The sequence below is a fragment of the Prionailurus viverrinus genome, chromosome A1 (genome assembly GCF_022837055.1).
Source record: "Prionailurus viverrinus isolate Anna chromosome A1, UM_Priviv_1.0, whole genome shotgun sequence".
Lineage (NCBI taxonomy): Eukaryota > Metazoa > Chordata > Mammalia > Carnivora > Felidae > Prionailurus > Prionailurus viverrinus.
The window spans coordinates 87,948,580-87,961,621 of record NC_062561.1 but is presented as its reverse complement, the minus strand read 5'-3'; the positions used below and the strand labels follow the sequence as shown (position 1 = coordinate 87,961,621).

Here is a 13,042-nt window from a genome sequence, read left to right as displayed (position 1 = left end):
TGCTAGCCGGTGGGGGGGGGGGGGGGGGCATGTACCTGGCAGGGAGTTGCTGTGTGAACCCGAGCTGTGTTTTAGAATGCGCTCCTTTTGGGGCATCTGGGTGGCTTAGTCGATTAAGTCTCCAACTCTCGATTTTGGCTCGGGTCACGATCTCGCAGTTTGTGAGTTTGAGCCTCACATCGGGCTCCGCACTGATGGTGTGGAGCCTGCTTGGGGTTCTCTCTCTCCGAAAAATAAGTAAACTTTAAAAAAAACAATATGCTCCTTTTACAGAGTGAGACTTGGAAAGCTGTACTACCATCTCCTGGTTGAGAGGAAATCCCAGAGTCTGACCCTAGGTCACGTGTTAAATCACTGCCAAAGCTAACACTGGAAGCCAGTGTCCCTCACCTTTCGGACCTGGGACACGAAGCTTTCGTCATGGCACAGGCGAGACACCAGGAGGGGAGCCAGTTTATCCTGTGGTGATGTCTGGCTGCCCCAGCTGTGGAAGCTCAGGATTGGAGTAGGGGGTGATTTAATATGCTCTCTTACCTGCTGCCTTCTGAGGGAGGGACTATAGCCCTGCCTTACATGTCCCCAGAAGAAATGAGTGCAGGAACACTATGCACATCCCTCTGCAGAGCTCTGTCTCCAAACAAAATCTAGCTTTTGAGGAAGACCTTCAAGATTAGCAACCATACTGGGGCGCCTGGGTGGCTCAGGTGGTCAAGTGTCAAACTCTGGATTTCTGCTCAGGTCACAAGCTCACGGTTGGGAGTTTAAGCTCTGAGTCAAGCTCCGTGCTGACTGTGCTGAGGCTGTCTGGCATTCTCTCTCTCACCCTCTCTCTGCCCCTCCCCTGCTCATGCTATCCCATTCTCACTCTCTAAATAAATAAATAAACTTAGGAAAAAAAAACAAAAAAAAAACAACATAGGAACTAGATAGCTGCTACTGGAGGCTCATCCCCACAAGTCAAAGATGAATTTTAAGGTCTTCCTGATAACTAACTCGCATCATGCCTACTCTGTCCATTTACTGTTGTCCGGGGAAATACTGGAGCTGACCTATCTGACCCAAAGCCTCTTGCAGCACCTGGCTCACCTGCCTGGGCTGGTGCAGCACCTGGATCTCCTATCCGCCCTCCTGAAGACCCTCCCAGGGCACAACCCAGGCTGTGTGCACACACAAGGTTTATCTGGGAGAATAAGTTCTGGGCTGAGTTGTGTCCCAATCCTAGTACCTCAGAATATGACTGCATTTAGAGAGATCTCTCAAGAGGTAATGAGTTAACGTGAGGTCACAAGGGTGGGCCCTGCTCCAACGACTCGTGTCCTTATAAATAGAGATTAGGACAACCGTGTGGAGATGCAGGGAGACCACAGTGATTAACAAGCCAAGGAAGGAGCCTCACGGGAAAGAGAGCCTGCCTGCACCTTGGTTTAGAACATCTATCCCGCAGAACTCTGAGGATGTAAACCTGCATTGTTGGGCCTGCCCGGTACGATGCTTTGCCAAGAAATCCCTAGCAAACTAACACAAGGCCAGCGTGCCTGGACATCTGTACTAAAGTCAGATTAATTCCACCCAAAAAGAAACTTAATTTTTTTTTTTTTTTTTTTTTACTGAAAAGCTTATAAAGGATCACTTCTGTGAGTCACAGGAGTGCACTCCCGGCTTCCTATGGCATGTGTAACTACAGTACAATGTGGGGAGTCTGCCCACACCAACCTGCACCCCACAGGGGTCACTCCCCTCAACCACAACTTCCCATGGTGGTTACCGTGACCAAAAGTCAAGAAGGGCTCAGGGTCTCCGCTCTCAGCATTCTGTGGGTAAAGTCCTTTAATTCTCAAAAGACCCATATGGGTGATGATTATCCCCAAAGGGTGGGCCAGGAAATCAGGACTTGGAGAGTGCTCTCAGTCATAGCTAGAGGAGTCAAAGCCACCTGCTTCAAGCCACCACTGGCACTCTTTGTACAGATAGCCAAATAGGTCCAGGCGACATTCAGGCCTGAAAAACCCACCCTGTTCCCTCTGAAGCACTTGTAGATTTCCTTGCAGCTTCCTAACAAATCCGGAGAGCAGCTATTTCTTCGCTGGGGAAGGAGGTTCGGAGACACAAGATGTGGCTGTGCTCAGCCACCCACACAGGCGTCTCCCCAAACTGACCAAGTCTGGAGATGCACCCTCAAGAAGAGGAGATGGTGCGGCCTCAGACACCCACCCACAGCCCTGGTCGCTCTGTGTGGATTTACCACAGTGAAGGGGGCACACATCCTCAGGAGATCCTGACTGAATTGCTCTAGAGAAGGACCCAGACCATGGAAACAGTTCATGGCTCTTCACAGAATGAGCAAGAAAAACCCAAGTCCAGAGCCAGAGGCACAGGGAGGGGTAACCCCACTGAGTACCTGGATCCCCACCGGGCTGGCCCGGGGTTCTGCTCGGGAGCCCAGGGCCCTGTGCTACGACCGTGGGCTGGCTGTCCTGGCTCTTTGCAAGGTCGCTCTGGGCTTCTGCCGGCAGCCGCTCCGGCTCTCGGTCTGGAGGGCCTTCGCCATCATCAATCACCACGGGGTCTTCACAGTGCTTGAGCTGCAATCCCAGAGAGGGTGCTCAGGGCGAGGCGGAGAGGTCCTGCTGACCATCTGCACAGTGACCGCCATAGGCTCCGCCAGGGCCCCGCATAGGACAGAACCATGCCCCAAAGCAGGACCCTCAAGGAATGGAACCTGCTTTCTTGGGAAACCAAACTCCAGTGTGAGCCTTGCTGAAGTGTGGGGCTCTACACAGAACTTCTCCGCAGCCAGGGGCCCTGAGGCACCCTCCCCATCAGTGCTGCCCAGCCCCGCTGTGTCCCCCTGCTCACCCACTGCCAGGGCCGCCCAGGCTCCCGCTCCAGCGCCTCCACAGCCGCCACAGCCTGATCACCACTCTCAGGCTCCTGGGCCCGCACCCAGCCCTGGATCTCACGAGGCAGGATGGCCAGGAACTGCTCCAGCACCAGTCGCTCCAGGATCTGTTCCTTGGTGTGTCTGTCGGGCCTCAGCCAGCCCTGGCACAGGTCCCAGAGGCGGCGCAGGGCCTCCCGGGGGCCCGCCGCCTCCTGGTAGCGAAAACGGCGGAAGAGGCGGCGGGAGGACTCGGGGCTGGGAAGCTCGCCCTGGGGGCTAGGGTTCTCTCCTGGTGGGCTCCTCATTTTCCTGGGCTCCTCGCTTTCTTTCGGAGCCAAGACTCGGGGACACAGGGCTGTGGGCATGATGGGATTTGATGGGGGTCAGCAGCAGAGGACGACCCTATTTCCAAACAGAAATCACTGGCTTCAATGTTCTGGTCTCCTGTGGCAGTTTTTTGGGGGCAGTGATGGGGAAAGTGACAAAACCCGCAGAGACCAGCCCGTGGGACAAGTCCTCGGACATGGGACAAGGGTCACTGTGGCTGGCCCTTACACAAGGGGAGATAGAGAAGACCCCCCCCCCCCCAACACAAGAGCATCATGACAGGATTTCCCTAACGGGGCAGCCAAATGAGGCAGAGGATCTGGGAGAGAAGCGCTAGCACATCAACACATCATGGGCATTTCAGGCATCCAGGGAGCCCACAGGGCCACATGCAGGGCAGAGATTGAATTGAGACTCTGTGGTACCTTCCGTGGCCAGGTCCTCCTGGACAGGACAAGAGAATAGGCCGCTATCTTGAGGCTTCGCAGCCAAAGTCCCCGTTCTTGCCCTTGAGACCTTTACAAAAAGAGCTGGAAAGACACAGACATGCCTGGGGTGCCTGGGAGGAGCTTTCAAAGAGGATCCAGGACCAGAAATCAGCCATGCTGGTGCCCAGGGCCAGCCATCGGTGCTGGATCTGGACTCACACAGAGCAAGAATTAATGGCACCCAGAAGAATCCAGGGGGATAAAGCACACAGCCCAGATGATGCCCATGCATAAGATGGGAAGAGTCAAAAGAGGCAGGTACATCCTGAGTGTAGAGCAGAAGGTAACTACGTATGTAAAAACATCAGTGCTTTCAGATCAGCCTCCACCCAACTTGTCCCCAAGTCTGGATGGCAAACTTTAGGATGTGTTTAAAGATGCACTGGCCTTCCATCGAGCCTCTACCCCACCCCCTTGTCCTCTTCAAACCATGATGAAGGCAACCGTGTACTGCTCACAGCCCTTCCTCCGTCAGGAGTGAGGTGGGGGCACTCTGGCGCAGTTACACCTGCACCTCCCCAGTGAAAACAGGGCGACATCAGGGAGCAGTAACCCTGACTCTGCACTGTGGGACTCAAGGGAAGGGCGAATGGGGAAACATGAGGGCCTTGGACTCCAGTCTGCATAAGGCTCCAGCTCACTCCCATTTCACAGGAAGACCAGTGAGGCCAGGAGAGAGAACAAAGGCCACTGAGTGGCAATCAGAAACACTCCAGTCTCTGGACCCCCTTGCTCTGCAACATAGAAACCAATACAGAATGACACCAAAGTATTCCAAGTGTGTCTGGGTGTCCTCCTGCCTCCAGCACCTGGAATACAATCTCTCCTCCACCTGCCCCCACGTTCCCTGAGTTCAGCCAGCGCACACCTGCTGGGCCTCTATATTTCTCAGACCTGCCCCTAGGCTTGGGCGGGGGCTCAGGCCCCACCTTCTACACTCTGTTCGCAGTGGGGCATCCCGCTCGGGGTCTGTGCGGATCATCCTAAGCAGACAGCCGGGTCTGCCTTTGTCACCCCGGGACCTGGCACCTGGCACGCAGGCGGCGCAGAAGGATGCCTGATGAATGAGCTAACTTAAGTCCCGGGGGCCTTCCCGGAGGGGGCGGGGCATGCCTGTAGCAGCTCTCGGAGGACAGAGCCCCATCAGCAGAAAGGAAGGAGGAGGGCACGCTAGGCCAGACAGAGAGGCAGGCTGTCCTCGTTCCCCGCCTACCCCAGGCGCGCCTCCAGCGTAACCCGCTCCAGGCTCCTCACCTCGCAGCCCGGACCTCCTTCCCCGAGTCTAACTCCAATCCCTCCTGCTGCTGCGGAAGTCTCCGGCAGCAGCTCCTCATCCTTCCAGCCCGGCCTCCCGGGCGTCCTTCCTGAGGCCGAGGGACTCTCTCCTTGGCTGGTCGAGCCCCCGTCTCCCGCTCATGCACGAAAACGCGGCTGAACCAGTGCAGCAAATGGAGGCGCCTGCAAAACAGCATTCGTGCAGCCTTACAGCCCCGCCCGCGGAGTCCCTGGCGCGGAGAGACCTGGGCTGCGGGCGGGGAGACCCGGGCGCGTGGGGAGGCCGGGGCGCGCGGAGAGACCTGGGCTGCGAGCGGGGAGACCCGGGCGCGCGGGGAGGCCGGGCGCGCGGAGAGACCGCGACTGCAGGCGGGGAGGCCCGGGCTTGAGGGGCCGGTAGCGGGGAGCGCACGGGGGGAGGTCAGGGCGGAGGCGGAGGCCGGGGCTGCGGGCTAAGAGGCGGGGGCGCGGGGAGCCCGGGGCCGGGAGCGGGGAGGCCGGGGCGCGCGCGGAGGCCGGGAGTGGGGCGCGGGGAGGCCGGGGCCGGGAGCAGGGCGCGGGGAGGCCAGGGCGCTTGGGAAGGCACCGGGCAGAGCGCGCGGGCCCCGCCGAGCCCCGGGCCGCACTCACCGCCGCGGCGCGTCCCCTTTGGCGGGCCGCGCTAGCCTGGCCGCCGCGGAGCCCGCCGGACGCGCAGGAAAGGAAAGGCCGGAGCCCTCCGGCTCCCTCCCCTGGGACACTTCCTGCTCCGCTCTAGGACTGGGGAGGTCTCCGCATCTCAGTGGTCGAGGTGTGCGCGGGGGGTGACATCCGACACCCCCGGCCGGGCCCGGCCCGCGCGCCCCGCCCCGCTCCGCGCGCGCGCGCGCGCCCGCCGGGACACGGGCGTCCGGCCGGGGGCGTTGTGGGGCCCACCGCGCGGCTGCGGCCTGGACCACCCCGGTGTTGCGCTGGGGACGCGCCTGGGGGCGGACCGGGGGCTGACCGGGGGCCCGGGGACGCCGGGAAGGGCCGATCCCGATCCCGGAGCCGCGCCGGAATGTTGGAACTGGGAGGGGGCAGCGGAAGGAGGACGCTCCCGCGCGCCCTGGGCCACTGCATTCCCGGAGTCCGCCTGGGACCCTCCCGACCCAACCCCCCTGCAGCCGGAACCCCTCCCTCACGCCCAGCTCGCGGCCGCCGGGGACGCCGGGGCTGCAGAGACGGAGACCCCTCCTCCCCGTCGCAGCCCGCTGCAGCCCGCGCTTTCCAGGGATGATTCACAGTTTGAGATAGGGCTGCCCGCTAAGGCCCTTCTGAGCATTAGCACAATCCTGGGGGATGCGCAAAGGGGCTGTGGGGAATCCCGGCCACGAGTGGCTGATCGGGAAGCTCATTCCTCGCTTCAGCGGAGGGTACGGCTAGATGTGCATAGTGTGCTGGGGAGAGAGGCGAAGGGTATTTGAAGTCAGGTAACAGTGAGGGGCGAGCAGGAATCAGGGCCGCCGGACCCCCAGACAGGGTCACTTGCCACTACCCTATGCTGAACATAGTCTGGTGGCTCAAAGGGGTCTTCCTGCACCCATCCCTAATCTTCCAGGCTCTGGAGCCTGGGAGAAGGCATGTCCAGGATCCCTGAGCAGACCCGATTCCCACCAGCCCTCTGCATCATCTGCTCCACACCGAAGTTGGACTTTCCCACAGAAGAGAAGGCAAAGAAAAGGTTCCATCTACCAGAGCAGCGCCTGACGACACAGAACCCATTTGCCTCAGATCCTGTTTGAAGGCCAAGCAGAAATGAAATCAGTTCCCCTGAAGAAAGTGGCCTGGCAGAACAAATGGATAGAAAGTGGATGGACTGAGGAGAACCTGGATCCCTTAGCTGTGTTGTTCGCACTTCAGGGCCTGGTCACCTCCTGTTTCCTATAGACTGCAAATCATCACTCCTGACTAGTGCAGTTACTGGGATCCGCCATTTGTCAAATACCTGGATTCGACTTTAACAGGAGATGCACCAAAGTGAAGCAGTGAAGTTCTTTGTGAACAGTGAGTGTTCCCCCAAATGACAGATACATACCCAGGTATCTTATGTGCAGCCACCCCCTTCAGGTTTTCCCTGGACTCACGGTTAGCAGGAATCAGGCACACTCAATTTCAGAAGCACCAGCCAGCAGCTTGGCCTGGACCAAGGCTAGCCCAGGTAGTTTGGGTTGAGGTGGTCACGCCCACACCCTCTGCTGGAGCTCCTAGCCCTGTGACTGGCCGGAGATGCTGCTGTGGAGTGCTGGGAATCTGTGCTCACAATTCTGCCTAGGGCCAGTGGCCCTGCGGCAGATAAAATGCAGAGCCTAGAGATGACTGTGTACAGCATCAGATCATTCCCTGCTGCCTACTCCATTTCCCTCCCCCAAACTGACACCTCCCTGTCACCTGTCTGCCCTTCACAGCTTAGAATATGCCCTCACTCTACATTTCACTCAGCCCCAGGGTTAGAGCCAGCCTCTGGGGTAAATCCTGCTTCATCAGTTCCTGAGCAGGTGATCTCAGGCATGCTTAACCTTTCTATGCCTCAGTTTCTTCATCCAGGAAACAGATGAAGCTGTCTACCTCATTGGGTGCATGTTTGGGATCGTTCAGGCATTTAGCAAACTTACTGAGCACCTACTAGGCACTTCCACCACTCAGGCACATCCATGCACACAACCAGCTCGTGGGGGTAGGGTGCAGGCAAGCACTTGGTGCAATCAGTAATGTGGCTGCTATGTTGGATCCGTGTTGCAGAAGTGGAGCAGTGTCAAGGCTTCATTGTGACTGTGATATCTGAGAGAGTCAGCCAAGCTCCAGCAGGGGTGAGAACAGGGTCCCCCGTGGAGGCCACCGTCACCACGGTGAGCTAAAGGAATGGGGTGTCAGAGAGTGAGCATAGGCCTGGAAGCCATGGAAATGTCTTTTTTTTTTTCTGCACCATACAGGACTGTGTCGGGGACCACAGCGTGAAGCACCATGGTATGAACCCTGCACATAGACTCTGCTCAAGGACCATTGGCCATCTTGCATCAGTGTGTATGTTTATTCCATTTATGTTACTGTTGCTGATTGATTGAAATACTTTCCATCTGCCACTAGTTCTTCCATCCTTGTGGTGGATGGAAAATCCTGGTTTCTGGAAACTTGAAGGGAAATCAGATAATAAATAAATGCCTCTGTGATATAACACTATTGGTGATAGATGCCATGAAAATAAAAATAAAACAAAATGAAACAAAATAAAATAAAACCCAGGTAAGGAGGAGCCTGCCAGGGCAGTCTAGAAGGACCTCCATGAGGTGACATTTGAACAGAGAGAGTGTGGAAGTTTCAACAGGTGCTCTGAACAAGCAGAACAGAGGTGTGTGGGGAAGAGCATTGCAGCAGAGAGAACTGCATGCAAAGGCTGTGAAGCAGGAGTTTGTTTCCCTCTGTGCACGCATGGTGAGAGAACAAGGAGCTGGAACAGAGTGACTGGATTTTACCTTCAGAAGTTTTCAGGAAGGGGCATGGCCTGATGGGACTTTCCTACTGTGATCGCTGTATGCAACAGATTGGAGGACACAGAGAGCAGGGGCTGAGTTAGAAGCCGCGGGGGAAACAGGCAGTAGATGGTTGATCTGGCAAGCTGTGGCTGGGATCCCCCTGATGTGCTGTGGATGTTAGAGGAATGAGGAACGGTGTGGTTTGGGCCTGAATTGGGCAACTGAAGGGTTTGTCCAGGAAACAGTGAAGCAGGTTTCTGGAAAGGGCTTGGGAGGCAGTTGTGGAATTTTGGACTTGCTGGGTCTGAAATGCCCAAGAGACAAGTAGTGATGACCCTTGGGGGAGAACATGGAGGCTGGAGGTGGAAATGGGGAATCACAACAGCAGTGACCCTGGGATGGACAAGTATGGGTGGGTGCAGATGCTGCCTCTGGGAAGAACAGGCAGAACTGGGCCAGGGCAGCTTCCAGATCAGGAAGAGAGTGGGGAGATGCAGAGGGGGATGGGGAGAAGGAGGGAGAGGAAGGGAGGGGAAGAGGAGGGGGGAGGGAGGAGGAGAGGGAGGAAGAGGGAGGGGGTGGGAAGAGGAGAGGGAGGAAGAGGGAGGACTAGGAGGAGAGGTGGAGGGGAGCAGGAAAGGGCGGAAGGGAGGAAGAGAGGGAGGAGTAGGAAAGGGAGGAGGAGGGGGAGGAGGAAAGGGAGGGGGAGGAGATAGAGGAGGAGAGGGGAAGGAGGAGAGAGGGGAGGGGGAGGAGGGAGGGGAAGGAGGAGAGGGAGGAGGGAGAGAAGGAAAGGGAGAAGGGGAGAAGGTGGGGGAGGAAGAAGGGAGGGGAAGGAGGAGGGAGAGGAGGAGGAAAGGGAGGAGGGGAGGAGATGGAGGAGGAGAGGGGAAGGAGGAGGGAGGGAGGAGATGGAGGAGGAGAAGGGAAGGAGGAGGGAGGGGAGGAAATGGAGGAGGAGAAGGGAAGGAGGAGGGAGGGGAGGAGGAGGAGGGAAGGGAAGGAGGAGAGGGAGAAGGGGAGGAGGAGGGGGAGGAGGAAAGGAGGAGGGGAGGAGATGGAGGGGAAGGAGGGGAGGAGGGGGAGGAGGAAGGAGGGGAAGAAGGAGAGGGAGGAGGGAGAGAAGGAAAGGGAGAAGGGGAGGAGGAGGGGGAGGAAGAAGGGAGGGGAAAGAGGAGAGAGGGGAGGGAGAGAAGGAAAGGGAGGAGGAGGGGAGGAGGAAGGGAGGGGGGAGGAGAAGGAAAGGAAGGAGTGGAAGGAATGGAGGAGGAGAGAGGAAGGAGGAGGAAGGGGAGGAGGAGGGGGAGGAGGAAGGGAGGAGAGGAGGAAGAAAGGGAGAGGGGAGAAGGGAGAAGAGGAAAGGGAGGGGGGAAGAGGAGGAAGGGGAGGGGGAGGAGGAAAGGGAGAAGGTGAGGAGGAGGGGGAGGAGGGGAGGGGCTGGAGGAGGGAAAGGGAGGGAGGAGGAGGGGGAGCAGCTGCCCTGAGGTGAGGGAAATTGGGCAGTGCTGAGCCTTGGAATCCCCCATAGGTGACTGAGGAATGGGGTAATTGCTGCTGGCAGATCACACCCCATGAGGAACTAACACCCTCCTAGGACTGGGTAGAGGGGCTGGGCAGGAGCCAGGGGCTGTGTGGAAGCAATCTCCAGCAGCAGGGAGGGGGCAGGGTCCAGGGCCCAGGGGAGCTGCGAAGGGAGGAGGATAGGGAAGGTGGCCTCCGGTGACAGAGTGAGAATGTGTGGCTGTCTGGGAGTCCATGGTGGACACTGTCCAGTAAGATGAGAAGCAGGGTGTGATGGTATATTTTATGTGTCCACTTGGCTGGGCCAAGGTGCCCAGATTTGATCAAACACTGGTTTACATTTGCTGTGAAGGTATTTCTAGATGAGATTAACCTTGAAATCAGGAAGTTTTGAGTAAACCTGGTTAGTCTCCCTCCATAATGTGGTTGAACCTCATCCAGCCTCCAGAGGCTCCAGAGCCAATCTCTTATCTCTAAATCTGTCAGTCTGTACACTTATCCTAAATAGCTCTCTACATGTATACATATGTTAAATCTCTTTCTCTGCCCTGGGGCCCCTGGGTGTCCCTGTCCTTTGGGCTGCCCACTCTTGATTTCAGCTCAGGTCAGGATTCCAGGGTCCTGGGATCCAGCTGCCTCGAGGGCCCGTGCTGGGTGTGGAGACTGCCTGGGATTCTCTCTCACTTTTCCTCTCCCTCTCCCCTTCTCCCCCATTCGTGTGTGCGTGCTCTCTATCTAATATATCTCCTAAATGTCTTTATACATACATACCCTAGAATGTCTCTCTGTGTACATACCCGACATATCTTAAATCCATACATATCCTAAATCCGTCTCTCTGTTTTCATTCTCCCCACCCCCCACCCCAACGCAAATGCTATTGGTCCCTGTCTTTGGAGAACCGCCCCCCCCCCCCACCCCACTGCTGACAGGGAGGAGAAGGAGGGTGTGGATGCCTGAGAGCAGGGAGGACTTGGTATTTCATGCTTGTGTTGCAGACTGGGACAGCAAATGGGATATAGCAAAAGACTTGACAGATGTTGCCAAACGCAGGAAGTGAACTGTGCACAGTGAAGTGTGATGTATACGGCTCTCCTAACAACCCAGAGTCTGCACACAGAAGGGCAACACTTAAGGGCACCCGGGGGCTCAGCCAGTTAAGTTCGCCTCAGGTCATGATCTCACAGTCCCTGTCTCTCTCCCCTGCCTCTCTCTCTCTCTCTCCCCCCCCTCCCCCAAATAAATAACATTGAAAATAAAGAAAGAAAAAGAAAGGCGACAATTATGCCTTCCCTTGGGGTTCGGGTCATGATTGCACAAAATATGCTTGTGGACCTGTAACAAATACAGGTATGTATGCTGCCTCCCATGTGGTCCTACACCAGCCACATCCACATTCCCTGGAAGCTTGTTAGAAATAGAACTCTCATGGGGTGCCTGGGTGGCTCTGTCGGTTAACCATCCACTTTGGCTCAGATCATGATCTCATGGTTCATGAGTTCGAGCCCAGCATCAGGCTCTGTGCTGACAGCTCAGAGCCTGGAACCTGCTTCGGATTCTGTGTCTCCCAATCGCTCTCTGCCCCTCCCCCGCTCACGCTCTGTCTGTCTCTCAAAAATGAATAAATGTAAAAAAAAAAAAATGAGACCTCAAACATTAGCTTTTGGGAGCTGTTTGTGAGCCTCGGGATGTTAATGCCAACATAGCCAGGTCACCAGGAGCCAGCCTGTAGTTTGACAAATTCAGATTAGCCGAAACAACCAGATTTCTGGGCTTGTGTCTTGAGGGATGATGCCCAGAGGAGGCTAGAGTGAGGCTTGATAAAAAAGGGGAAGAGAGTAGGTGATGGGCATTGAAAAGGGCATCTTTTGGGATGAGCACTGGGTGTTGTATGGAAACTAATTTGACAATAAATTTCATATAATAAAAAAAAAGACAAAAAAAGGGGGAAGAGAAGTCTTTTGTAAGGTTTGGTTCCAGCTGAAGGAAGGAGGAAGAGAAGGGTATCAGGGACACTGCAGTGTGGATGCCATTTAGAGGTGGGCTCAGGAGAGTGGGGATAGCTAAGGGTCCTGGGCTCTTAGGAGAAGAGGATTGCTTAACAGTGGAGTCACAGCTAAGTATAGCAAGTAGATCTGGGACGTCTCAGGTAAGGAAGTAAGTCACACCGAGACAGGTGCATTGTGGCATTTCCCAGCCGCTGTAAGACCCTGGGGACCTGTGAGTCCGTGTTTCCTGGGGACACATAGCTTCTCTGGTGCGTCTGTCTTCCCTGCCCATCTGCTTCTTTCTTTTTTTAAAAAATTTTTTTTCTTTTAATGTTTATTCATTTTTGAGAGAGAGAGTGTGAGTGGGGGAAGGGCAGAGAGAAGGAGACACAGAATCCAAAGCAGGCTCCAGGGTCAGAGCTGTCAGCACAGAGCCTGATGCGGGGCTCAAACCCACAAGCTTCGAGATCATGACCTGAGACGAAGTCAGATGGTTAACCGACTAAGCCCCCCAGGTGTCCCTGCCTGTCTGCTTCTTAGTCCTCACTGATCTTCATGCTTTTCCTCCTAGACAGGTTTTGACTTTTTGAGCAGGTAAACACCGGTCACTGCAGTTCTTTGGATGTTTCCATTTATACGTATTTGTGCTTTCTGACCTTCCTTTCTGCATGCTCAAGTCCCGATGGCCACTGAGGCTCAGGGAGAGGAAACTGGTCAAGGAGCCCATATTACGTTGTGTGTGAAAGAGAGAGAAAAAGAAGGAGAAAGAAGAAAAGAGACATTACACAGGTTACATTTGGCATCTGCTAGGCTTACCACCTGCATTTATCACCATGCTCACTGGAGTCCCAGGAAGCCTGAGCCCTAAACACCACATAAAGAGTTTGAAGTCTGTCCAGCAGAAAAGAAGGGCTCACTGCATGCTGGATCCCACATTCCGATGCATCCCACCACGTGTGTGTCCTGATCCCCTCTCAGAGCACAGACCCTGTCCTGTTCCCTCCATCTTTATACAGCCTGAACCCTGAGGTTCAGGGCTATAGTTTAAGTTCTATAACCCTGGTGTCCTTA

General features: G+C 56.0%; 1 protein-coding gene across 2 annotated transcripts in view; it reads right to left on the bottom strand.

Moving 5' to 3' along the window:
- Positions 1–5,720, bottom strand: part of ZNF496 (zinc finger protein 496) — a 33,019-nt gene extending 27,299 nt beyond the window's left edge. For both annotated transcript variants that reach the window (XM_047865442.1, XM_047865450.1), the window contains exons 1-5: positions 5,602–5,720; positions 4,951–5,154; positions 3,634–3,738; positions 2,857–3,283; positions 2,399–2,582 (exon numbers count right to left, since the gene is read on the bottom strand). In XM_047865442.1, the coding sequence (XP_047721398.1) occupies positions 2,399–2,582; positions 2,857–3,246 (574 nt within the window). In that variant the 5' untranslated portion in view covers positions 3,247–3,283; positions 3,634–3,738; positions 4,951–5,154; positions 5,602–5,720. The remainder of the gene's footprint in view (positions 1–2,398; positions 2,583–2,856; positions 3,284–3,633; positions 3,739–4,950; positions 5,155–5,601) is intronic.
- Between the last annotated feature and the right edge of the window lie 7,322 nt (positions 5,721–13,042).